This window comes from Oenanthe melanoleuca, chromosome 4A, assembly GCF_029582105.1.
Source record: "Oenanthe melanoleuca isolate GR-GAL-2019-014 chromosome 4A, OMel1.0, whole genome shotgun sequence".
Lineage (NCBI taxonomy): Eukaryota > Metazoa > Chordata > Aves > Passeriformes > Muscicapidae > Oenanthe > Oenanthe melanoleuca.
In genome coordinates this window covers 1,709,088-1,736,842 of record NC_079338.1, presented here as the reverse complement: position 1 = coordinate 1,736,842, position 27,755 = coordinate 1,709,088, and the positions used below count along the sequence as shown (strand labels likewise).

At 40.0% G+C, this 27,755-nt stretch overlaps 1 protein-coding gene across 4 annotated transcripts in view; it reads right to left on the bottom strand.

Moving 5' to 3' along the window:
* Positions 1-4,590: 4,590 nt before the first annotated feature.
* The window catches only part of LOC130253293 (ubiquitin carboxyl-terminal hydrolase 12-like), a 28,040-nt gene continuing 4,875 nt past the window's right edge, over positions 4,591-27,755 (bottom strand). The window contains exons 1-9 of one of the 4 annotated variants that reach the window (XM_056491771.1): positions 22,586-22,684; positions 21,259-21,339; positions 17,931-18,004; positions 17,061-17,287; positions 15,834-15,910; positions 14,988-15,071; positions 13,427-13,624; positions 10,178-10,256; positions 4,591-6,891 (exon numbers count right to left, since the gene is read on the bottom strand). In XM_056491771.1, the coding sequence (XP_056347746.1) occupies positions 6,790-6,891; positions 10,178-10,256; positions 13,427-13,624; positions 14,988-15,071; positions 15,834-15,910; positions 17,061-17,287; positions 17,931-18,004; positions 21,259-21,284 (867 nt within the window). In that variant the 5' untranslated portion in view covers positions 21,285-21,339; positions 22,586-22,684 and the 3' untranslated portion in view covers positions 4,591-6,789. Of the gene's footprint in view, positions 6,892-10,177; positions 10,257-13,426; positions 13,625-14,987; positions 15,072-15,833; positions 15,911-17,060; positions 17,288-17,930; positions 18,145-21,258; positions 21,340-21,731; positions 21,829-22,585; positions 22,685-27,755 lie in introns of those variants that run through there. The other 3 variants (XM_056491773.1, XM_056491770.1, XM_056491772.1) reach the window with 3 other exon arrangements.

The window sequence follows — 27,755 nt, the reverse complement described above, 5'->3', positions numbered from 1 at the left end:
CCAAGCTGACACCCGTCAGTCAGTCAGGGTGTTGGCACAGTCCCATTCAATGGTGGCTGCATCCTCCTGCAGGGGCAGATGTGGTTCAGCTGGAGCAGTGCTCCTGGAGAAGGTGCAGTTTCCTCTGAAGCTCCAGGGATGATGTGGAAAGGTCTGGCTTTCCTCTGGAATCCAGTGGAAAGAAGGTGCCTTGGTGTCCAAAATGTCAGTTTTTATCTGGGTAGGAAAGGCTTGGCTCCTCCCCTGGCTGGAGCATCTCCCAGTGGGATGATGGAATTTTATCAGTCATGCCCTGGGACTCACTGGCCATGAACAGGAGATATCTCCTGGAGGGAGGATGGGCTGTGGGAAGATAAAGATGATTGCCCAGCTGGTTTAAAGATGGCCCATGAGCAGATAATGTGTGCCAGGAGATCAGGGTCACTGCCCCAGCTGGGTTAACAGATGGGGACAGAATCCACATTTCTGTCACAGGGCAGCCACGGGTGCTCTGGCAGGAGACAAAACCCTGGTGGGGAGCAGGGCTGTGTGTGGGTAGGGCAAACTGCTCAGCAGGATAAATAAAGGAGAATTAATGCACAACAGGAGCTGCTGGAAAACTCCTCCAGCCCTTCCTCCACGTGCTGCTCCTGGCTCTGCAGGGATTTTGGGACAGCCCAAGTCATGCTGGAGAGAGGGAAACGGGAAAAAGGAGCAGCTCAGCTTCTCCCTGCACCTGAGGGAGGGGAGATGCCCCTGGAGCAGGGCTGGGATGTGCAGCTTGGGCTGCCGGGGGAGAGCAGCAGCTCAAATCCATCACGGACGCACAGGGGGAAGGGAAAACTCCCTAAACTTCTCCAAATCAGGGTGCAAATGGAGGGATGGAACCCAAGGCAGGGTGACTGAGACTCCCCATCCGTGGGAGTGGTCGGGTGGGGCTCGCAGCAACCTGGAGAGAGAAACGTGGAAGGAGACGATCTTTAAGGTCCCTTCCAAACCATTCCACGATTTTCTGGTGCTAATCAGCAGCGCAGGGATGGAGGAGGGGTCTGGGGGTCCGCAGAGATTTGGGGATCCCTCGGAGCAGAGCCGGCTGCCTCCCAGCAGATTCACCAGCCTTTTTCCCCTTCTCAGCGCTGAGATAAAATCACCCAGAGGCAGCCGGCTCTCAGGAGCTGTCACTCAGCATCCCACAGAGTTCCCTTTTCTCGGGAATGCGACGAACAGGAAAAAGATTGAACACGCCCGGGGAAGGTGCAGGGAGAGCGAATATTTCCTTTCCTTCCTGGGAAGGAAAAAAACAACAACAACAACAAAAAAACCACAATAAAACAACAAAACAAGAACTCCAGGAGCCGCTTCGCAGCCTCAGGGAGCAGAAGATGCTCGGCAGAACTCGCGGAGGGATGAGGGAGCCACGTCCCAGCTCCTCCCAGTGCGGGATACCGGGAGCCAGAGCCAGGGGATGGGATCACCAACATCCCGGGCTCACGGGACTAAAAGCGCCCCCAGAATTTTGTTTTTCCCTTCTCGTTTTTCCACCTCCTCGGAGGATGCTCCTGCTGCTCGTCCCGCGGCTTTGTCACCTCTCTGCTGTCACGTCCCCTCCCAGTTCCTGCCGGAGCTCAGAGCGCATCCCGCTCCTTCCCCGCGGTATTTCCGACAGGTTGGAGCGGGTTTTTGGAGATATTTTTAGGAGGCAACGCAGCTGCCAGCTCTCCTGGGAATCCTGTCCCCGAGTCATTGCTCCCACAGCACTTGGCTCCAACTGGGTGGAAACAGCATGGAGAAATCGGTTTTTCCCAAATTCAGCAACCTCCCCCTGCTGGAAACTTTAATAAAACCAAAGCTTGGCTTTTCTGCTGGGTCTGAGGTTCAAGAAATTACATTTAAACCCGGCTTTAGGTTCAGTTTTATACCATCCATGAGAAACCAGGGGAAAAAAAGTGTAAAATTTCCATTCATTTCTTCACTCTACTACTCTCTAGGGGTGAGTTAATGAAAATAATTCCATTCAGCTCTGCCTGCTGGTTTCAGACATCCCTTAATTGCCTTTCCTGATCCTGACCAAGCCACATTTATCTCCACATCTCAGCACCCTGGAGGGGTCAGGGCTGTCCCTCCATCCCCATCAGCAGCAGGTCCCAGCTCTGCTTTGGCTCTTCTGTGCTGAAATGATGGCAGAGAAATCTGAAGGAATCAACTGGATTTTTTCCAGACTCGTGGCCTTTCGCTTGGGGAAATATTGTGACTCAAAATCTGAAAATGAACAGTTTAACGTTCAAATAAAAAAAAGAAAAAGAAAAAGAAAAAGTTAAAAAAAAAAGAGGATTCAGGGAGAATGGCCAAGAATAACCCTTTTCCCTGATCACCCCCACGTGCTGCCTCCTGCAATTCCCTGTGAATTTGCTGAGGAGGAGCTGAGGGTGTGAGGGTGGGACAAAGGGAGCAGTTTCCAAATGGAGCAGAATACTGAAGTATTTTACCTCAGCTTGTCCAGGGGTTGGGAAAGGGAGGATTTTTTTTATCTCCATGGGTTTCACCATCCAGGGATTCTCTGGGATGCAGGGATGGAATTTCCTACCTGTCACATTCCTCACAACCTGCAGGACACTGCTGTGCAGCTGATGTTTCTAAAATATCCAGAGAATTTCAAATCATCCAAAAGGATTAACAGACCCAAACTGTGGGGGTGCAGAGGAGCCCAAACAGGGAGGGTGAGCAGGTCTGAAATCTGAGTTGTCATCAGTGTGAGATTCCATTCCATTCCATTCTCCATTCCATTCTCCATTCTCTCCATTCCATTCCATTCTCCATTCCATTCTCTCTCCATTCCATTCCATTCCATTCCATTCCATTCCATTCCATTCCATTCCATTCCATTCCCCATTCCATTCCCCATTCCATTCCATTCCATTCCATTCCATTCCATTCCATTCCATTCCATTCCATTCCATTCTTAATTGATTTTACACGAGCTGAAGTGTTGCAACCACTGCAGTGTTTTGTATTTGTGTTTGTTATTTGTATTTAGGAGCTTTTAAACCTACTGACAACCACTAAATGTGCTCATTATTAGCAACTCAAATATTTAACAGGCTGCTGCTGCTGCTGTGTAATTAATTCATCCTTCCCTTCCCAGCCTTCCTGTGGGTGCAGAAACATCTCCCACACTCCAGCACCATGAGGAAGGGAAGGGATTGGAAGGGACTTTAAGAACATCCCATTCCACCCCTGCCAGGGCAGGGACACCTTCCCCCTCCCCAGGCTGCTCCAAATCCCATCCTTGGACACTTCCAGGGATCACAGGATCAATTCCTGCCCCAAATCCCATCAGTGTCACTTTGAGGCCACTAATTCTGGCACAGATGATGTGTACAGATCAAGGCATTTCCCTTTGCAGCTTTGTGTGCACAAAAGCACAGGGTGACCCTGGCACCACCCCACTGGCACTGCCAGTTCCTGACCTCCCCTACCCGGAGCTCTCTCCCCCAGACATCTCATCCCACCCTGGTTCTGCCCTGGGGACCACACAAATCCATCCTGGGTTTGCAGGAGCAGAAGCAGCCCCGAGGTTAATCAGTGCAAACACCAGCAGGACCTTACATGTTGGGAATTAATTATGTTTCAGGGATTGTTTCCTTCTGCAAAATGCCCACAATGGGAAGGTCTGACTTGTCTCAGTCTGTTTTTTTTTCCTGTACCAATCACATGGGGTTTGTTTTAAATATCTCCTAAACTGAGGTGGCTTTAAAAGCTCCTGGGCACAAGCAGCAGGTCAGAAAGTTCCTGTGCTGCAGAGCCTCTCCACAAACACTGCAGGGTCTGTGAATTTGAAGGAAAATATCATTTCATAGAGAAATAACAACCATGGGATGGTCTCCACCCTTGCTCCAGTGACCAAGCCCCCAAATCCCAGCACCAGCCCTGCCCTAGTGGCTCTCCAAGCTCAAACCATTTTGCTTTCAGCCCTCCTGGATTTGGTTGTTTTCTCCCAATTTCCAGGGAATGCTTTTCCTGCAAGTCCAACTCACGTTCAGCAGAACTAAAATTAGCTCAATTCATTTCTTTCTTGCTGAGGTGTGACTCAATGTGGTTTTACAGAGCAGCTGCCATCTCCCAATCTCCCTTGCTCCTACTGCATTGTACTCCCATAAATTCCCACTCCCAGGAGCACAGCTGATCCCATTTTCCCTGTGCAAAGGTGAACTGCAGTGAACACAAAGCAATGAAAACCTGTCCTGCAATGAACCTCAACAGCTCCAAGCACAGGCTCCCATTTTTGCTTTTAAATGTCTCTGTTCCCAATCAGTCAGATGATATTTGCAACAAAGTCTTAGGGAGCCCAACAGGGGGGAAGAGGGAGAAGAAATCCCAGGGACAGGCAGCAGCAGAGCTCCAGGGGGTGAAGGAGGGACAGAGGCCCTGGGTGACCTCTCCTTGCTGTACCAGCACAGCAGCTCCAGTCCCTGACACTGAATTATTAAATTCTCCTGCTCTGACCCATTTCTGCACAGGTAACAGGGATGCAGACACAGCAGGATCAGCATCCTCAGCCAGCAGGGTGGGAGAAGGAGTGAAATGCAAGGAAAAGCCTCTGGGCACTGTGGGTTTGATCATAACAACCTTTATTGGAGACAGGTGGGGTCATTTATTATACAGAAGTAACATCACACCATTCTCTTCCCATTTAATTCCTTTTAGTCTCCTTATAAATCTGTAGCAAAAGTGCACTTTGAACAGTTTTTAATCTATAGTATATATCTTTCAATATTATCTCTCAGTCAGGTATTTTATTTGTAAAAAGGTATCACCAGATATACAAAATACATGTCTAGTGTACTACATTACTTTTTGTATTTACTGTTTAGATTATTTTTAACTCAGTGCTCTCTTCTTTTTTTTTTTTTTTTTTTTCATTTTTTGCAAGACTCAAGTGATGACAGTCTTCTGGTGGCATCACCAGGAGAGGACTCACAGCTTGTGTGTGGAGAAGGGGAGAAGACTCTTAGCCAGGAACAATTGTCACACAACAGGAACAAGATGACAAGAACATTTGCTGCTCTGTTGAATGTGTCTCTTAAAATGACAGTACTCTGTATAATAAAAAAAGAATTACAAAACCCAATGTCCATGTTTTATCCTCTGGAAGAGATGTGCCAGGAGAATGGAAGCTGCACCCAGCTGGAATACAATGGCAATGGTTCATTTGCATTTTGGAGGCAGGAGTTAATTGCTAAACATCACCTTTGTGGTCATGAGAGGAAGGAACAGACACAGGCAGCACGAGGAACTGGGAAATGCTGCTTTCCTGAGGACAGTGTTTTGGTAAAATATTGAATATCCTGCACAAGCCACAGAATTGCATAAGTTAAAGATCCTCAAGAACAACAAGCACAGGGGACAGGTGAGGGGCTGTGCTGGGACAGCCACACTGAGGACACACAGCTCAGGGACCCAGCAGAACTCACTCCCACTGGAGCCAGCTGCCACAGGCTTTGGCACAGCAACAGGATTCTCCACAAGATTGCTGAGATTTCTCACCAACTTCCTTAATCCTTTCTCCCTAGTTATCCTTGAGATTAGAATATATGAACACATAACAGATAATTGCTTCATTTCAGTCTTCAACAGACCAAAAATTTCCCCTGGGAAGCAAGGCCTAGAGAGGTAAAACAATCATTTTAGGAGGTGTTATGGTTCCCAGATGGAGACAAACATCACCAGCAATGACTGCAGCACTGCCCAGGTAATGTCTGGTGGGCTGGTTGGTTTTCCTCCTCACCTGCTCATTACCCTGAAGACTCACAACTCGTGGGTTAGTTCCCAAAAAACCCCTTCCCTCAGTTAACCCTTCCCAATTAGTGCTGCTTCTGTGGATTAGCATAGATTCAAAATGCAACTTGCATCAGCTTGCTTGGAATTGAGTGAAATGTGGAACAGATCCTGCTTCAGAATGAGGGCACTTCTGGTTTATGCAACAGCTCCAAGAAAGGCTGGAATTCCCAACTTTTCTACAGCAGAGATGGTCTTTGGCAGGTCAGGGCTGCTCTGCTCCCCTGGAACCTGCAGCAAAGGGGCCTGGAGGCAAAACTGCTGCTTGCAAAGGAAAATGGGTGTGGAGACAGTTCTCTGCCTTCTGCAGGAGGAGCACAACAGCACAGAGCACAAAAAGAAGCAGTGCTGGCAGTGCTCTCCAAGCCAGGAGAATGCAGAATGGGGAGGCTTGCAATGCTGCAGAGAGAGGGGTTTGTCTGCTTTTTCTTTATAAAAATTACAGACTTGACATTTCCAATATGTCTCAGCTTTGTACTGCTTCTCAAGTCTGAGTCACCAAAAATATCCAGCAACCAGCTGCTGCTCATATCCTAAAATATGCCTTCAGCTGACACTGAATATTGAAATCATTCTGCTAAAATACAGAAAAACCATGGCAGAAACCAAGGTATAGCCTCAGGCCAACTTTAAATGGTAAAAATCCTACAATGCTACTTTGAAATCTCTTCTTGAGTTCATGAACAAATAAGCAGCCAGGTTTCAAGTAGAGGTAACACAGATTTTGGAAGATAGCACTTTAAAAAAATAAAATAAAATAAAAAAGAAAAAGCCCAGAAAGGAAATTGGAACAGAAGCTCTTCTTGTTAGGGCAGTTCAGCACAAACCCTCCAAGGGGGGCAGGGGGGAGATCTCCCCTCCCCCTGCACCCTGCCTGGTCCTACAGCAGCACCAAGGAACTGCTCAACCTCTGCTGCCACAAAGGTTCCACTTGGGCAAAGCTTGATCCCTTTTTCCTTGGGTCCATTTTTCCTCTCAGTCCCTGGACTGGTAGAAGAGGATATATCCAGATTCAGAGTTTTTGGAAATGTCTGATGTTAACCCATAGAATTCTTCGATGGCCTGGGCATCAATTTTCTGAAAATTAATGGAAGTTTTAATTAGCTTCAATCACAACACCACCCTAAAAGCCTTTTCCCAGAAAAACCATTATTCCCAGTTCTTGGAGGGGATCTGGAAAGCCAAGCCATGTTGAAACAGTGACACTTCAACATCATTCAATCCAACAAATCTTAATAACTTATGGACTATGGAAAAAACAGAAAAAAGGATGAAATAAGTTCTCAGAAGAGGTGCAGTCCTAAGCTGGACTAGAAAACAAGTGATCCATAAAAATATATCCTTAAAGGACTACATGGTATTTTTATATTTGCTTTTCTCACACTGGTGGTACCTTGCCTGGGTATTTTATAATTAAATTATTTTATAATTTTAAAAAATGCAGTCACGAATCAGGCAAGAAGGTTACAGCTGCAAGTACTTGTTGTGTAGATTGAAAATTCAGCTAAAATAACTGCAGATTTCAAAGTTATTGTCACCCTTATAAAGAGAAAAATCCTGCAAGTGCTTCATGAGTCCTGTGGGTCTGTGAGTTTTCCTACCAGGCAAAACCTTCTGGGATATTATCACAGGGTTTGTGGCTTCAGAAAAATGATGATTTGCTGTACTGATAGAATTAAAATCTGCTCATATTTCAAGCTGTGACCTATGTGCAGAAAAATTGCTTTGGTCTCATAGTGCAAAGTGCTCTCATAGGAGGGAATTTTAAATATTTTAAAGATTCCACATGTCCTGATCCAGGTCCTGGCTTCCCATCAGTGATCCTGCAGCCCAGAGACTGGAATAAAACATTCCTAGGCACCTGTGCTGAGATGGAGTTTTTTGATACCTTTAGAACTCTGGATCCACAGAAATGAGGAGCTGAGGAGGAGATGAGCCTCAAATTTCCTTTTATTCCTAAGGAACAAAATTCCAAACACAAGAAGCTCTGCCCTGCTCAGGAGGAGCAGAGACCAACCTGTGATTCCACCTCACAAGAAGACCCTGCTCTGCCTCCAGGAGCTGCTCAGCTGCAGAACCCATTTGGAAAATGAGAAATTTCTGCTCCCTGAGCAGGTTTTGGCATCACCACCAGCTCAGCAGCACTGGCTGCTCACTCCCAAACAGCAGTGAGCTGGGAGCACAAGAATTAGATGGGAGTTTTCAGAAGATGCATCAGCTGCAAAAATTCTCTCTTGAAGAGGTTTGTTAAACACTTCCTCTTAAAAAATATGGAGGGGGAAAAAAAACCAACCCCCAAAGAGAAGTTTTGTCTTGTCCCCATTCAAGGAGTGGGGGGAAGCTGCAATCCCCTGCTGAGGCTGGTGCATTTTCACACCATTTATTAACAGAACCTTACTACAGACTGTGAGAGGCACATTTCACAGAAATAGTGGAACAACTCCTCAGCCCCTGCAATATATTTAGCAGACAAGTCAAACATGTTTTATTTTAAGTGCCAACTCACTTGCCATGCAATCAAGCCTATTTCCACTACTCATTCTGAATGCAACTCAAACATTTGATCCACATTAATTCATGCCTCAGATATTTTTAGTTTCAGCACAGCAAAACTGACTTCCTTCTTTAATTTCCCTATCCACAGAAAACAGAGTGGAGCTGAAGAGGATTATATAGATTCTATTCTTTCCATTCTTATTGACCAGATAATAGTTTAACCAGGGGATGGTTGTTATTTTAAAGCTACAACTTTTAGGATTCTGCAGCCTCACCTGGCATTAAAAATGACCTGAGATCAAACATCCTTCACCCATTTCCAGAGATCTATTCTGGTTCTCCAAATCAAACCTAATTTTGGAATCCCACTGCCAGCTGTCAAATCTCTGAGGTATTTTTTAAGCAAAGCCATTCTGTGCCTGCCCTCAGTGTGGAGAGCTCCATGGATGATGTTCCCAGGTAAATCTGGCACTGGGATGCATCCCCTGGCTGCTCTGCTGACAAATATCAAATTCAAACCAGCCAGAGATTTTTGGCTCAGCTTCCTCAATCCATTTTGCTTGGCTCAGGATCCCCCTTGGACTGATTTGCCCCCTGGATTTGCTGCTTTCCCCCATATGCTGCAGGATGTTTGGGGATCATCAATCTCCAAATTAATTGAGAGTTGGCCCTCCCATGAAATCCTAACAGACAAATAAATCTGACATTTAGTGGGTAATGAGGACAAACTCCTTCCTATTTTCAGTTTGGAGCTCTACATTCACATCACTTGCCAAAAATGCAACAAAGCTTTTTGTATTTTAGAAGGAAAATCCTTTTCCTTTCAGCTGCAATATCTGTGAAGAAAAGCTTTGCACTCACCTTTTCAAGCCTGTTTTGTCAGGTGACCACACCTAGAATGTAAACCCTCCAAAGAATTTGGTTTTTACAGCATTTTAAATAAATTCTATAAAAAAAAAGATGAACTTGAAAAAAAAATCAAGCCAAAATTAAAAATAGAAAGGCAACATCAAGGGAAAAATGTGGGTTTTTTTCCATGACAGCTCCTTGGATTTATTGGCCAATAATAGCACACATTTAAAAGCCATTTTTGGCTCATCTATAAAAGTGTCAACAGTGTTTGAAGATAAACAGAAATTTGATTTTGCCCTAAAAATGAAGATACAACAGAAAAGTGACCAACAGAAAACAAATACAGAATAAGAGGAATGGTTATTTTACATATTTTAAAATGTGAAGTTCATCTCCTGGATGGAAAACAGAGAGAATATTTGCATTTTATTGAGGTGAACACTATTTCCAAATTAGGTGACATAATTCTGTTCTGAAACAGAGGAAAATGACCCCAAAAATATAAAAATGGAAGAAAGGGAACTCTTGACAGCCACACATCAGGAACCCTGATGCTCAAAGCTATGCAAAAATTGGGAAAAAAATTAAAAATGGGGAATGTGCTACATTTTTATTTCAACACAAGCACAGATTTTTTCTTTTTGGACACTTAATCAAGCCTTGACCACAGGATCTCCAAGACAAACAAAGGATTTTATCTTTACAAAAAGCAGCTCTGCTGTGGCATTTGTTCTACTGTGTGTTATTTGCTGAGTAATTATGTGAATTCCATGGATGTATAAATATTGTGGATATCAGCCTTTACAGATATATTGGCAGAAAAGGAAAAAAATTTGCTGGGGCTGTTTCAACATCATCACTAAAAATAATTTTTTCTACAATTTGTTGGTGAAACCGCCCAAAAAAAAAAGTGAGAAGTTCTTAAGTGCAGCAATGAAATGAAAGTCAGCAGTGGGAAGGAGCCTAAAAATGGGCTGAAATCAGAATTTTTGGGGGTTTGTTGGTCCTTACCCACCTCTACAATGTCATCATCAAACAGCAGCCAGAATCCATGGCTCTTCACAATGGTGATGTAATGCCCACGGTTTGGGCCACTGCAGGGAAAAAAAAATTGAAAATTGATTATCCAGGAGTCACTTCCCTCCCCAGGATCACCTCTGGCTGTCCCAGCTCCACTTCCCAGCTTAGGTTTTTAAATTTTTGCCAATTTTTTAAATTTTTTGCCAGTTTGATTCAATTAAAATGTTGCTGTTGGCTACCTGAAAACACAAAATATTCCAAATGACCACTAATACTTCATATCATCATTCATTGATTTTTAAAAACTAAAATTAAAAATATTTCAACCTCTGTTTTGTTGTTTTGACCACTGTGAAATTTGAATTAAATCAGCTCAGCAATATTTTATTTCTCAGCAGGAATTCTTTCAGTTCTCAGTGTGCTTTAACCTGATCACAGCCAGACCTTCTTCTCTTCTCATTTTTCTGGTAGAAGTTTCCAAAGCACAGAATAGAATTCCTTTGTTTAGGGCAACTAAATAAAACTAAATTTAAACTTGAAACTTAAAACTTTTTACTGAAGTAAAATCTATGTGCAAAATGTTTCAAACAAGTTCTGAGAAGTCAAAATATTTAGAAAAATCTCATTTATCTCAAGCCTTTGGTAAGTTCCCAGTAAAAATTGAGAACAGTGAATACTAAAAGCCTCACATAAAAGATTTGAGAAAAAAAAAAAGAAAAAAATTTAATAATCTGAATTATTAATCACCATTATGCAAACATGTAAGTGTAAGCAAATAAAAATTAAATTACACAAGAAAATGCATTTTTATCATTTAAAATTATAAAAATGCAATAAAAACTGTAACTGCACAAGAAAAATCTTCTAGAATTATATGAAATTTATACTAAATTTATGCATTATTAGCATTTTTCTCCTCACAAAGACATCTCAAAACATTCATTTGCTGCCATAACTGATTAATTTAAATTAATAAAACTCACACTTCTGAATGCAATTAGAAATAATTTTTCCCTCCCATGAGGGTTTTTTTTTTCCTAAAATACTTAAAAGTTTTTTTCCTCTTTGCTTTTAAAACCAGGACTGAAGCTGCTAAAATTAAAATTGAAAGAAGAAAATAAAGGTATTTAAAAAACCCAGCAGTGCACAGTTTATTCCACATGATGGCACCAGCTCCTAAAGAAACTTCAGGGGTTTAGGCAGCAGCAAGATGAAAAAAAAAGAATTTAATTCTATTTTAGAAAGTGTTTTTCCAAGATTTCTTTTTCTTCCAGTTAGATTTTCTGGAAAGTAAGATTAGGGATGGAGGGTTTTGTTGTTTTGGGGTTTTTTAAGCTACAGCTCAAAGAAAGAACTTTGAAAAGTGATGTGCCACTGTGCTGATGACACAAAATGACAAATCTCAGCCAAAGTAAAATTTAAAACAGGAAAAATGTGAAGAAAAATTTAAAATGGTAAAAATGTAAAATTGAAAATAGTAAAAACTGAAAATAGTCAAAATGTAAAATTTAAGAGTAAAAATGTAAGATTTCAAAGAGTAAAAATGTAAAATTTAAAACAATAAAAATGTAAGATTTAAAATAGTCAAAAATTTTGTTAAAAAGACAAATTTATTTTTAAAAAAAAAATCAAGATATTTCCAATGAACCAGTCCTGAGAGTGCTCCTGCCTTGCCCAGCAGTGCCATAAACCAGCCCAGGGATGAGAAACTGCTTTAGAAATTCAAGAAAAGGGGATTTTTAATGATTGCTGTTTGCTACAGCTCAAAGAAGGAACTTGTCTGATGTGCCACTGTGCTGATGACACAAATTATACAAAAGGACAAATCTTAGCCTGTAAAGTAAAATTAAAATAGTGAAAATGTAAAATTTAAAATAGTAAAAATGTAAAATTTAAAATAGTAAAAATGTAAAATTTAAAATAGTAAAAATGCAAAATTTAAAACAGTAAAAATGCAAAATTTAAAACAATAAAGAACTAAGATTTAAAATAGCAAAAAACCTTGTCAAAAAGACAAATTTTTAAAAAAATCAGAGTATTTCCAGCGAAGCAGCCCTGCCAATGCTCCTTCCTTGCCAATAGTAAAAAGGTAAAAGTGAAAAGAGTAAAAATGTAAAATTTAAAACAACAAAAATGTAAGATTTAAAATAGTAAAAAGCCTTGTCAAAAAGACAAATTTATTTTAAAAAAATCAGAATATTTCCAGCGAAGCTGCCCTGCCTGTGCTCCTGCCTTGCCCAGCAGTGCCCTGAGCCAGCCCAGGATGAGAGGTGCCTTTAAAAGCCCAAGAAAAGGGGATTTTTAATGATTGCTGTTTGCTACAGCTCAAAGCAAGAACTTTGGAAAAAAGTGATGTGGCACTTTGCTGATGATACAAAATGAAAAATCTTTGCCTGTAAAGTAAAATTTAAAATAGTAAAAATGCAAAATTCAAAACAGTAAAAATGCAAAATTTAAAACAATAAAAAAGTAAGATTTAAAATAGTAAAAAACCTTGTCAAAAAGACAAATTTATTTAAAAAATCCGAGTATTTCCAGCCAAGCAGCCCTGCCAGTGCTCCTGCCTTGCCCAGCAGTGCCATAAACCAGCCCAGGGATGAGAGATGCCTTTAAAAACCCAAGGAAAGGGGATTTTCAATGTTTGCTGTTTGCTACAGCTCAAATAAAGAACTTTGGAAAAAAGTGATGTGGCATTGTGCTGATGACATGTAATGACAAATCTCAGCCTGTAAATAGTAAAAAATAGTACAAATAGTAAAAAGGTAAAAGTCAAAAGAGTAAAAATGTAAAATTTAAAACAACAAAAATGTAAGATTTAAAATAGTAAAAAGCCTTATCAAAAAGACAAATTTATTTAAAAAAAATCAGAATATTTCCAGCGAAGCTGCCCTGCCTGTGCTCCTGCCTTGCCCAGCAGTGCCCTGAGCCAGCCCAGGATGAGAGGTGCCTTTAAAAGCCCAAGAAAAGGGGATTTTTAATGATTGCTGTTTGCTACAGCTCAAAGCAAGAACTTTGGAAAAAAGTGATGTGGCACTTTGCTGATGATACAAAATGAAAAAATCTTTGCCTGTAAAGTAAAATTTAAAATAGTAAAAACGCAAAATTCAAAACAGTAAAAATGCAAAATTTAAAACAATAAAAAAGTAAGATTTAAAATAAATAGCCTTGTCAAAAAGACAAATTGATTGAAATAAATCCGGGTATTTCCAGCCCTGCCCAGCCAGGATGAGGCGCAGGGCTGTACCTGCCGCAGTGCACCACCACGGCCACCAGGTCGTACATCCTGTCGGGGTTGGTGGCGTCCCCCGAGGTGTTGAACAGGCGCAGCTCCAGCGGGAACACCACCCTGTAGGACAGCTTGGTGTAACGGTGCAGCTGGTCCATGTACTTGAACCTCTTCAGGTGCAGGGCCAGGATCATGGGCAGCTTCTTCACCCTCATCCTGCAGCACAGGAACAGGGACAGAAGGGAAGGAGCAGCAGAGGAAGAATGGGTTTGGTGGGAGGAAGTGTCGTAGAAATACTGGGAGGGTTTTTAAATTCTGCTTTTTCTCTCTTAGAACAAGCAATGTGACTATTCCAATAATAATAAAAATGAGCAATATGGCTATTCCAATACTAATACTAAAACTAATACTAAAACTAATACTAAAACTAATACTAAAACTAATACTAAAACTAAAACTAATACTAATACTAATACTAAATATGGCTATTCCAATAATAGTAACAATAAGCAATATGGCTATTCCAATAATAATAATAAAAAGCAATATGACTATTCCAATACTAATACTACTAATAATAAGCAATATGACAATTCCAATAATAATAATAACAATAAGCAATATGGCTATTCTAATAATAATACTAATAATAAGCAATATGGCTATTCCAAATAATAATAACAATAAGCAATATGATTATTCAAATACTAATAATAATAATAACAATAAGCAATATGATTATTCAAATAATAATAATAATAACAATAAGCAATATGACTATTCCAATAATAATAACAATAAGCAATATGACTATTCCAATAATAACAATAAGCAATATGATTATTCCAATAATAATAAGCAATATGACTATTCAAATAATAATAATAACAATAAGCAATATGACTATTCTAATAGTAATAACAATAAGCAATATGATTATTCTAATAATAATAATAATCAATATGACTATTCCAATAATAATAATAAGCAATATGGTTATTCCAATAATAACAATAATAACAATAAGCAATATGATTGTTCCAAAAAATAATAAGCAATATGATTATTCCAATAATAATAACAACAAGCAATATGACTATTCCAATAATCAATATGACTATTCCAATAATAATAATAATGATAAGCAATATAACTATTCCAATATTAATAATAACTATTCCAAATTATTAACATCTGAATGCAGGACAACATCAATTTTTCACCTATCAATAGGAGTAAATCTGTGTTGCTGCTCTGGCTGAGGAAAGAAACAAGATTTTTTGTAGCAGTGCTCCCAGACAAAGCAGATGGGATATTTTCCAGTGGCTTTCAGCTGATTAATGCTAACTGGGGAAAATGTGGATGTCTGGAAAGACCAGATAGAAACTCTTCTGGGAGAAACACAGAATGAATCTCCTCATGATGAGGCTGCCATCAAGTTACTTGATCTCTCCATTTTTCCTTCACCAAACACAGGCTTAAGAGAATGTTATTTTTAATTTTTGCTCAAATTCTCCAGGTCTATTGGCCCAGAAATTTTAGGAGAACATCTCCCTCAGGCTGAATATTTGGCCCTTACCTCTTCTGTGCCTCCTGCTTGCTGCGACACTGCTCACAGTAATATTTGTATTCACTGCATAGAGTTTCAGTGTTACTAAATCCCCTGTGGAAATCAGAGAGTGCTGTGAGCAGGGATATTCCAAAACCCCAAAGAACACACAGAGGATGAAGTTCCTTTCATTCATGGTGCCCCCAGACTCATCTGATGTGTATTTGTCAATGTTCAGCTGGAAAAATCTGGAATTTACACTATTAACAGCATGTTTTCTGGCTAGGAGAGGAAATAAACTGAGTTTTGTTTCCAGCAGTAACCATTCCATGTTTTCTTTAGTGGCTGAAATTAAATGTTCACATCTACAGCCATTGAGTAGCAAAGTCTGGATGATCCTTCAGCTCCCAGCAATTACAGATCTATTATCAGCTATTAAATAGCCAGATGCTGGATGCAAATTAAATATCCAAGCAGCTGATAAGCCTTGGATCCAGCAGACAAGCACATGGAGTAAAATGACTATCAGGAAAAACCCAACTGACCCTAAACATCAGGGCCAGACAACTGAAATTTAATAAGAAATGAAAATAATTAAGAATTTATTGTGAAACCAAACACTGCATGTTTATTTTTGATAAAGCCAGACTGTGTGATGTAACAAAGTCAAATCCCCATAAAATAAAGTGGAAATCAATCTTAGCTACCACTAGTATTTATTAACTACTAAAACCCACTGAGAAATCTTCCAAAACCCATAATATTTTGCCACATGTCAAAGCTTACAACTTTTGCACCAGGGAAAAATTAATCCATGTTCTTTCCTCCTGACCAGGGCAGGTATTTTTTCCCCATTCCAAAATATTTTTTTTTTACCTTAGACAATGTGTAATTGATGTATTTTGTTCCACATCAACCGAGAGGTCCAGAAAGTCCTCATCTTTGCTACTAACCTTGAAAAAAAAAAAAATAATAAGAGATATTTGGTAACAATTTAGAGCTGGCAGATTTCTTTTAACCATCTCTGGAATGGTGCAATGGGATTAAAAATAAATGTACATGCACACAAAGAGGCTTTTTCTTGAGATAAACTAAAAGGGATTAATCTGATGTGGTGTTAAAATCTGAAGAGGAGCATTAAAAAAAAGGAGCAACAACAAAAGCAAACCAAAAACCCATGGAAAAAAGCAGAAAACCCCAAACCCTTTCTCATGAAACATCTCTCCCCCTTGAGACTCCAAGGCAGATGTGATTATTTCACTGACAAACCCAAGATTTAACCACTCAGAGCTCTCACTGGAGAGGTTTTAACCACATTCCATTTTCTCTGCAGCCTGATGCAGCTCTCTGCTGCATTTCAGGGAGTAACAGTCAATACTCAGAGGCAGGGCAGAAACAGGCAGATGGCTCCTCAATTAACTGGGTTAGCAGGGAGGAAAACCATCTCTCCATTTGTGGAACAGTCACATTTCATTGCAAAAACCCTGAGACAGAATCCTATTAATGTCATTTTTAGAGTTTCTCCTCACCACACAGCCATAACTTTAGATTTTAAATACCAAGAACAGTCTTTGCTGTTGCAATCACTTCTTGGGTTTTTTATTTCTCTCCCCATCTGGGTTTTCTTTTTTTTTTTTTTTTTTAGCACTATTAAATCAGAGCATATGACTAACTCCAGATCCCTGGTCTGAAGGTGGTGTGGGTCTAATTCTAGATTTCATGCCACTTTTTTTCCTCTCAAACAGAGTGGCCAAGGACCAGCACTGAGCACAGAACTGCAGTTCAAGCAACTCAGCTCACCCCAGAGTTAAATTAAGAAACACAACATAAACTCTCAATCACTGACACAGGGGATAACATGGAGACAAAAAGGCAGCTTGGATCAGCCAGGTGCTGGGAGGAGAAACAGGGAAAACACTGAGCTTTCTCTGGGCAACATACCTTAATGAGCACTGGTTTGAACATAGAGTCCTAAAATAGGCTATGCTCCATATTTTAATAGAGACAGTGCAATTTCATCTAGCCTAATGAATAAAAAGGGGGCTCAGTGTTAGGGCAAGCAATCCAGGAGCTGGGAGAGGTGTGGGTTTGGGGTGCACGTACAGCCTCACAGTTAAGACATCTGGTTTCATTGGTTAGTGTTCCTTGGAAGATTTCATGGACCCACGTCAGATCAGCCTTGTCTCCTTCTTCACTCTCAATGCTGCCATTCTGGAGCTTCCCATTCTGCTTCTCCTGCTTTTTCTCCTCTTGCAGTAAGTCAGCAATAGTGTTCAGTAGGTAGTTGAGGAATTCGTGTGCATCCTGCTGCATGTAATTATCAAATAATTCTGCAAAGGAAGAGAGGGAGGAGAATGAACAACTACAGACACCTCCCAACACCAGGGCACTGGGGAGTTTTCTCTCCTCTCCCCTGTTACACAGCACTGCTGAGATTGGGCTAAATTGCAATTTGGTGTTTTCCCAATGATTATCTTCAGGTTGCAAGAAACAAATAGTTGAAAAATGCCATTAACGAAACTTAGTTTGGCCATTTCTCAGAACTGGAGAAAACCATCATTGGTTTTTGGTTTTGTTTTTTGTTTTTTTTTTTTTTTTTTTTTTTTTTTCAGTTTTTTTCTTATTCTCTTTGGAGAGGGAGAGAAATAAATTCAGATGTGTTGGTTGGGCCACTGGTTCATGAAGTCCAGGACCAAAGGTAAAAAATCCCCTACTGGAAGTTTGTTATCTTTCCAAGTCCAAGCTGAGAGGATAAATCAACAGCCAGAACTTTTCCTCACCCAACAGCCCTGAGAAATAAGCACCAGTTCTGATCCTAAGGAATTTATCTACCACAAATTGAAGAGAACAGGATATGAGTGCCTGGATCTCCTGTGAGAGTTCATGAGAGCCTGGCCACCAAACCTGCTAAAACCCCAGAATTGAACATTTCACATCTTTAAAAACGCATTAAAAATCATTTTTTTCATTTACCATTTTCTTTCCTCAGGCGGGAAATGAATTTCTTGGGTGGGATGACTCCCACCTTCTTCTTTTGGGTGGCAATACTGTTGAAGAGATCAGAGAGGCAGGTCAGGAGGCTTTCCTTCTTTCGTGGCTGCACCTTGTATGCCAAAACTTTTTCCCGAAATGGTCGACAAAAATAAAGTGCCTGTAAGACCGAGTTGCAGTAGCAGGTATTGCCGAACTGGTCAAAAAATAAAAACAGAACAGAAGGAAAAACAAAGGGCTTTGGATTAGGGTTGTCAAAAAGGAATGACAGGAAGAGAGTTTATTAAGAATGTCACACAGTGAAATTGGAGGTGGTACTTGGTAGAGTTTGTACACTGGGGATGCTGGTGGGAATGGGGGAAATAATGGTTGGATTTGGGGGAAATGGTGGTGGGAATGGGGGAAATAATGGTTGGATTTGGGGGAAATGGTGGTGGGAATGGGGGAAATGCTGGCTGGATTTGGGGGAAATGGTGGTTGGATTTGGGGGAAATGGTGGTTAGATTTGGGGGAAATGCTGGTGGGAATGGGGGAAATAATGGTTGGATTTGGGGGAAATGGTGGCTGGATTTGGGGGAAATAATGGTTGGATTTGGGGGAAATGCTGGTGGGATTGGGGGAAATGCTGGTGGGATTGGGGGAAATATTGGCTGGAACTGGGGCAAATATTGGCTGGAACTGGGGGCAATATTGGCTGGAATTGGGGGAAATATTGGTGGGAATGGGGAGAAATATTGGTGGGAATGGGGGAAATATTGGTGGGAATGGGGAAATATTGGTGGGAATGGGGGAAATATTGGTGGGAATGGGGGAAATATTGGTGGGAATGGGGGAAAGGCTGAGCCTTGTGACAGCAAGGGAAGGGAGAGGAGACAACACTCACAGAATACTGGGAATACACAGAAAAAAATAATAAATCAAAGAATCAAAATTTGTGGAGACACAGCTCTACTCATCATCCTGAGAGGGGAGAGCCTGCTGGGGAGAGGTACCAAGGACTCTAAGTAAATAAATAACACATTTCACAGAATATTTTAACTTGGAAGGGACTCCTAAGATCACTGAGTCCAACTTTTCAGTGAATAACCCACACAGGGATCAAACCCACAGCCCTGCTGTGACCACCTGAGCCAATCCCAGTGGCAAAAGGTATCACAAATTCCTACTAAAATCAATATTCTCTGCTCACAATGGGATGTTTTGAGCAGCACAGGATGCAGGGCCATGCTCAGAGCAGCTGGTTTCCATCTGGCTGTGTGAGGCAGTGTCAGGGCACAGATAAGGCCCTGCAGAGGCTGAGCAAGGAGGGACACCAGGATATCACCTTATCACCCACAACAACATGCCAGGGCTCCAGAGCTGCTGCTCTGCAATTTACTGTGCTGTTACATCAAAAAGAGAGACAAATTCTGCATTTGCCAGTCCTCAGATATTCTGGTAATGAGGTTCTATACCCCAAGAGCAACATATTTTAAATAAACAAAAAAAACCCCATAAAACCATTCAGCTCTGTAGGCAGATTTTTAAGTGACACAGTGAGACAAGGCCACTGTTCACCCAAATTTGGTGTGATTACTGCAGCAGAATGGTTTCAAGCTAAAAATCACTTGGACTGAAACAGAAAATGAACAGCTTAACTCATACAGCTGAAAAGGTCACAGATTATAGCTGCAGTAACATTGATTTACACCATATGCAAACAACAGGGAATAGCAGTTAAAATTATTGACACAAGGCAAATAAATATGGAAACTAAACAAACACATGAATTAGGAGAGAGAATCACCCACATGCTTGTTAGTGACCTAGAAAAATAAAGAAGCATCATGCTAAATAAATCTGCACACACTAAATAGGTATCCTAAGTCTGAAGGCTGATTTGAAATAGGAGGTTCTTAAAATGAAAATTGAGATGAAATTCTGGAATGACACCATTGTTCCACCCCTGCTGGGCTTCAGTAAATATGAACTATTTTATAGTTTATTCTGCAGTGGCTTTAGACACAGTTTAACAGAGTCAGGTTGCTTTAGCTCACTGATCCAAAAATTAAATAATATTCAAGCCAAAGTTTTGGCCTCCATTGCCCACGAGTTCAGAACCTTATCTGCAGTGCAAGCACACATTTAACAGCACTGATGCTGAAACCACCAAACTGCCCTCTTTAAAATGCTCCAGTTAATTCCAAATCATGAAAGAACCAAAAATAACTTCAGAAAAAGCTCAGCAGAACAGTGATGTGAAAACACCACCCTCAAGAAACCAGTTGCAAGAAATGAAGCACAACAGTGTTAGTCATGTTTTGTCCTTCAAAACACAGAATGGATGGAGTTCTAATAATTCTGGTTATTTTTAGGATGCTGTTTTTCCTCCTCACACCATTCAGTGCTTTGCTATTTCTGTTACAATTCCATTTTTGCCATTATGGTGCAAACCTCAGCAGCTTTGGAATGGCCACCAACAGCCTACTTCTGGAACAGAATTCTGTGTGTTTGGATAGCTGGGTGTCTGAAATATAAACTGCTAAAAACCCACACAAAGTCAATTAACTGGGTCTCTAATGAGCTCAATAAATCCCGCTCAGCTGGCCTTACTTGGTGAGTGAAGAGATGGAGCATCTCCCAGCTCTCAGCAGCACACAGAAGTAATTCTGTTTCTCTGAGTTCTGCCCAAATTGCATTTTCCCATCATAAATGGGATGCCACAGAAGCACTGCTGCTCTGAACTGAGCAGGATCAGCATCCTCTGCCCAGTTAATGCAGGCAGACAACTCTGCTCCCAGCCCAGAGCCACACAAACTGCAAAAATTCAGCTTTTTGGGGGGTTCATGGCTACACCAGGCTGCCAAAAATCCACAAGGGGTATTACTACATGAATAATCCACCCAGCCATGTCATTCATCTCCTGCTCTAAACTTCCACTCCTCCCACTAGAGGGATGTTTTTAGAAAAGTAAAATATTTTCATTTTAAAACCTCCCCTGCACTGCAGCATCAGAGGCAAATCTTCTCTGCAACAGCCTATGAGCAATGGACACACTTTATTATTTCCAATTTTCCAGCTAAATATTAAAATCTCAGAGTGAGGAAAGCACTGGAGGAGGAAGGGTTTCTCACAGACTTCACAAGAAATCCATTTATTTTCCTGTGTTGGAGATGAAATGAGATCTTGGTTAATAACCACACTGCAGGATGTGGTGTCTGTGCTCAGGCCCACTCTAAGTGAGAAGTTCTCATCAATCAAGTTCTCAGAGAATCTTGTTAAGCTCCAAATTAGGATGTGAATTAAAAAACAGAACAGAAAATTCACTTACATTGACCAAGCCAAAATAATGCTCATTCACAGGGAACTGCTCAGGACCAATCTCTTTCTCCAAAGCAGAGGCATTGGCGCCCTACAAAAAACAATATTTATGTTAGAGAAAATACAAATTTCCCAAAAAACCTCAAAGCTTAGGAAAGAATTTACTTTCCTTGAAAAAAAATCAGTATTTTGTGTTTGCTGTGCTCTTCAGGATTAAATGAATATGATGTACCAAGGTTTCATTAAAAATCTCAACTCCACCTGTCAAATTAGTTACCTGATTTAACAGAAGGGTTTTTTTACATTTGAGTTTATTTGATAATTTTAATTTTGATAATTAAAACACCAGGTTGGCCACAATGACCTAGAAAAACCAACTTAATTCAGTCAAGAATGCACTGCAGAAAGAAAGAAACTTATCCTGTATTTTTCTAGCTTAATTTTGTAAAATGCTACAGACAAGTGAAGTTTTTGATTACAAACCCCAGAAGAATGGAAATAAAGATTTATCACATCTCAGATCACCTGAAAGTGCTCTGGCTTTGCCACCTTGAATTTCAGGGTGATGTATGAAGCTCACAGTGATTTTGACATGTCCTTGAGTTTCCAGCAGCACAATGAGGATGGAATTTGCTGCTTCTTTGGCACATAAAGCAACAATTAAAGATTCCAGTGCTTTATTTTCAATTTTAACTTGGTCCACTTTATATTCCAAGTGGTTTCTTCATCTCTTTCCATTTTCAATCCACCAACACTTATGGATGGGAATATCCATATATAATAATAATAATATATATTTCACCTTCCCTCAATCCTCTCCACCTTGTTCTTTAATGTTTCTTGCTGATTTCCAACAGTCCTGAGCTCTTCTGATGCAGAATCCAAACACTCTGGATTCCTAATTCTGTTTTAACCTTGCCCAAACAGAAATCCTGCTGCACAGGTGAGTCACCTCACCTTCAAACACATCAGAAAAGCATTAAACCAAACATTACAAATCAGCAAAACCCAATTAATTTATTCCCCTGAATGCTTTTTAATCACTGAGCAAACATTTCCATCATCTCCCTATTAATATAAACCACAAGTAGAGCTGTAAGGACAGTTCCATTCAGATTGTCTATAACAGAGAAATAACTAAAAATTTCCTTAAAAAAAAAAAAAAAAAAGGAGAGAAACCAAGAAATAATCTGGTTTAACAGATTTACAGTGAGTTCCATTTCTCAAAACAGATAAAAGCAGGCAGGCTCAGAGCTGGGGACTCCAAACCCCACAAAACATTCCCAGGGTGCTGACAGATTTACAAGCAGAGCTCTGCTCAAGCAGCAATTACACACAATATTTTTGAGGCTTCAGTGCCAGTTCAGGCAGCTCCTTTCATTTGTCTCCTTGCAGTCATTCCCTGCTTCCAAGGAGCTCTTTTTCCTCCAATATTTCCCTCAAAAAAAAAAACCCAAACCAAACCTAAAAAAAAATAAAATAAAATAAAATAAAGATAGTCATCAGCAGGGAGGATTTGCTGACAGGATTCTCCAATTTCACTGCTCTGCCTTTGGGAAATGGTGTAATTGGAGGTGATCACCAAAATTCCAGAATTTTCAGCCTGGAAATCACAACCAGCTCCTGCTGAGGTTGTTTTGTTCTTCTATGCTGCATGTTTGGAGATCAGGAAATTTCAATTTCTCTGCAGTTTCCTCACCCTCTCCATCATCTCCAGTATTTTATTATGGAAACACTGGAGAAAAGCCCTTTAAAGGAGATTCAAACCTCTCAGAACCAGTGAAACCTGATGCTCCACTTGGAAAGCAACACATGGAATAAATATCTGAACAATTAAACCAAAAGAATAGTAATTTTTAATATGATATAAAATATTGAATAACCTACTATAAACCAGGTCAACCAAGCCACCAACTTGTATCTATTTCACCTGATTAAAGATAAGTTTTTTTCCAAATGTTTGCTTGTATTTATTGCCCAAACTTTATAAATTTGGTTAACTGCAGAGGCAGATTACAAATTTAGGTTTCCTTAATAAATTAGATTCTATTTAATGTATTATTTCCAAATGAAGTTGTAAATGCTTCATCCCTGGAAGTGTTTAAGGCCAGGCTGGAACAACCTGGGATAGTGGAAAATGTCCCTGCCCATGGAATGGGAAAGGTCCCTTCCAACCCAAATCATTCTGGGATTCTGTGATGATTCTAAAGTTTCTTGCCAGAGAATATTTTAAATTCATAAATCATAAAAAAAAAAACAAAAAACAAAACAGGACTCAAAGCATTTGTGGGAGGAATAAAAATAAAAAAATCACGGATTAACAATAAATAGTTCTGAAGATGCAAACTTGCAAATTAAACAGTGAAAAAAATTCCAGGAAATGCAATGCCCAGTATTCCATGGAAAAATAACTTCCCTGAGGAAGCACAGCTGATTCACAAGGAGTCAGTGTCCAGGAGAACAGGGATAGAGGGGGAAATTCACTTTATAATGAGAACAGCCCTTGGCCTCAGTCACGTTTTGGGGCAAATCCAGAACTGCAAAGTCCAGTCAGGGATCTTTGCTACTCAATTAACAATTGGCCAATTAACAATTAGTTATTCTGAATCTGCTCCAGCCTGAGCCATGCCCTGCTGCAATGAGATCACAGGAAAATTCCCTCACAAAAAACAACCCACACTTCATCATTTGGGAAATATAAAAGTCCTATCTTGTCTAGAATTAAAAATCTAACCAAAGTGGCAGATGCCTGTAATTATTTTATTTAGGGAATTAAGAAATGCACATTATTTTGGGTACCACAGCCAAAGTGGTCTGCATCTTGTGGCACTTTGCACACCTAAAACTGTAAAAAAAAAAAATGAATACAGTTTTGCTAAATTGTGTCACATATTGTGGAAAAAATCCCACATCCATATCTCAATTGAGCTTCCTTGGCACAGAACAGCTAAGCAAACACTAAAAACTAAAATCCAGCTGAATATAGAGAATAAAGCAGGAGATTAGAACTCACTTCTCACTGCTAGGGCAAGGTAAATAAATGAATGTTTTAACAGATCCAGAAGTACATCCTTGATTCTGTGAGGTGCAGGGAAATGCTCTCAAGGAACTCTTCTCTGACCATCAAACTCAGCCCTGTGAGCAGGAATAAATCCAGATTTATACAACACACAATTACCCAGGAGGAAAACTTCCTCCTCATTTAACTGTGTGGTAAAAATGATTTACTTATATAATGAGATGTTAATTTAGTGCTCTCATAGTGGTGAGGGGGGTGACAACAGGAGTTTCAATTGTAAAATGATTTTTCTAATTTCTAATTTTCTGGAAATTCAAGAATTCACTGGGACTTCAAGAACTGCCTGTGCTTCCACACTTCTGGAATTATCAGTCAAATAGGAAAATTAAAAATTGACTGGCCTATCTCATTACCACCACCTTAGCAGGGGTACACACAGCTAAAAATGGCCAAGAAAACACCCAAAAAACCAATAAAATATTTTCTGTCATAGCTGCAGTCATTTTACTTTGTGTATATCAGCAAATTAAAAGAAGGGTCTATCCAACAACACTGAAAAAACAAAGAACACCCTTTAAAAAAAATCTAAAATACCAAATATTAAAGTGTCAAACAACAGCACAGGGAATTGTTAATATTCAGGTTTTCCTCACTTTTTCAAACATAGGGACATCACACCAATATCTTGATTTAAATTTGTAAGAATTTAAATAATTTTAAATTTGTAAAAATTGGTGGATGTGGCACCCAGTGCTCTGAACTGGACCAAATAATCCTGGAGGATTTTCCAACCTAAATGATTCTGGGATTCTATTCCATCCTCAGAGCTAGATGAGATACAGAGCATTGGGGTAAACTATATTTACCCAAAGAAAGACAAATTTTGTTGAGTATTTTCAAGAAAATGGATGTGAAAAAAGCAGTTTCAAACCCCTTTACCTGAGGGAGTTTTCTAACCAAGCCATACTGACCCCACAAATTTTACCTGAATAACCCATCAAAACCAGAAGAGAGATCTATCAACTCTTCCTGCCTGTAAGATCTGAGTGATTTTTGCTCAGTAGAGAAGTCTGAAAGATTTCTTTCCAGTTCAATGCTCCATGCAAGTGGAATAAACAGCAGTAGATTTCTGTTCTTAGTGGTAACTCACTGCAGCACCAAAAGGAGATCACAGAGAAGGATAATTAGGTATTTTTGGCTGTTTTTAGAAAAAAAAAAAAAAAAAAAATCCTATTCCTGCAAAGAAAATGAGTATTTTGCATAGTCTAGATTTAATTTTTTCAGAAACTGGAAACGTATCAAGTTTCCAGGTGACCTTAAACTAACTGGATTTGTAATTATTTTTGCAGACAAAAGGCTCAGATGTTGCATTCACTTATCTGGCAGGAATCAGAGGAGTGCTCAGTTTTCTCTGTATTTTATTTAATTAGTAGAAATCACAATCAGGCTCTGAGTTGAGGAGTTTTGGTGAAGCTGTGGATCAATAAAAGCTGGGAGTGATTAAGAACAACCCCATAGCTCAGAAGGGGAGAATTCCACATTTCCAGTTATAACCTCTTCCCTTTTTTTACAAAATTTCAGTGAAATCCTGATCAGCCTCAAACCTTGGCTGAGAATTAGTGGGTTGTTACTACAGACTATCCAGTTTTTTATTCTGAATTAATATTTTTCACATTTTCATTCCAAAATATCTGTTTTCTGCTGCTCTGGAGGGAACTCTGCACATGTGAGGATGGTTTTAAATTGTCAGTGGGCTTAGAACCGTTCCATAACCAGCACTATGACAAAAAATACTCAACATTTCTTTGGTGGCACTGACAGAGAAATTCAGAAAGATTTATCAAACAAATGCTTCATGAGGTTTTCATTTCTGGTTTTTAACAGAAGCAGCTGCTTCTAAGGAATTAACAAAAATGGTCAAGTCCTTCCAATCTTTTCAAAAATACAACTACAAATTTAGAATTTGGTCTTTTTTCAATATTGCCAAAAATCTACATGAAGTCTTTCTCTTTCTTTTTTTTTTAATTAAAGTTTGCTGTGGTTAATTTGGGCACACTACTTCAGATGGACACAGATAAATATATACAAATCCCAAAAATGCTCCATTTGTGGACAGTGGTAAATTGTCAGAAAACTTTTAAAATCTGGATGTGTCTCCCAAAATTTCAGAAAGATTTCTATCTGTTCACTGTATTTTTTTGAAACTCTAGTTCTCCATGATTGCCTCCACCCTTCAGCTGCTTTAGGCCTGGCTAAAACACATCTAAAATTAATTAATTCCATTAGCTCACTTTTAACAATCAGTTAATTTAAAACCCTCTCCATACTGCCCATCCAAATGGGAAAATTCAGCCTTTTTTAAGGATAATTACTATTATTTTAGCTCAGTACAAAATATTAATTTCCACATTACCTGATTTTTATACATTTCTCTCTTTGCAATGAATCTAATTCAGTATAAATGAAGGAATTCAAGGCTCAGGGTATCTCTAACCTTTCACTGCAGCTGGATGAACACTCAGGATGTGCATAAAATAAAATAAATGATGAAATAAAATCCCTGAGGATTCCACATCATCCTAACTCCTGGACTGGAACTGCTTCCTGCAAAACACATTTCCCTTAAAGAAACCCAAAAAAAGGGGAAAATACAGGATTTCAGTGTTCAGAACATGCCTGGTGCACAAGTTTTGCTCTCTAATGACTCATTTGGCTGGAGAAGATTTAGCCTTGAAACCTTTTTTGGGAAGCAGCTTTCAGGTTGTGCAGAAAAGCTCCAAGGGACATCAGTGCAGAACTCCAGATTAGAGGAACTGCTTAAACCCACTGCTGAGAAGTTGTTTTAAAAGTGAATAAACAAATTAAAACAAAAAAGGAAAAAAAAAAAGAACAAGTAAAATCTTTCAGGAAATAAATCTGCCTGCACTTGCTGTATTTGCTGAGATAAAAGTTCCAGGACTATGGAAATTAAGGAGGAAGTGGAAATGCAGCAGGTTGGGGCTGCAAGTTTACAGAACACACTGTCATGGTTTTCCAAACACAGATGAGATTTTGCTTTTCCCATCATTTAGAACTCCTGGGCTGTGGAGAACTGGAGTCAGATAAAGAGTTGTCAGCTCAGGTTTGAAAGGATCCCTTTCCATGGATCTGGGAAGGCTGTCAGTGCTCCAGGCACAACAAATCACTGCAAATTCAGCACTCCAAACAAAGTGATAACCCTGAAAGGAGCAGGTCACAGACTGTCCAAGGCTCCACATCCCCAGTGCTATGGGATGTTCTTCCTGGAAAGGCTGTGCCCTTTTCCAGCAGGGAGAAAGCTCCCAGAGCTCCCTGAGTGCTGCCATGGCACCCAGAGGAACTCCAGTCTCCACTGCTGAGGGAGTTTATCCCTGTTTTCAATCAGTGAATGCAGGGTGCTCTGTGAGCTCCTCCAGGTTCACACATGGTTATTCCAGCAGCAGCTGGGCCTGCAAGGGGCACAGGGTGCA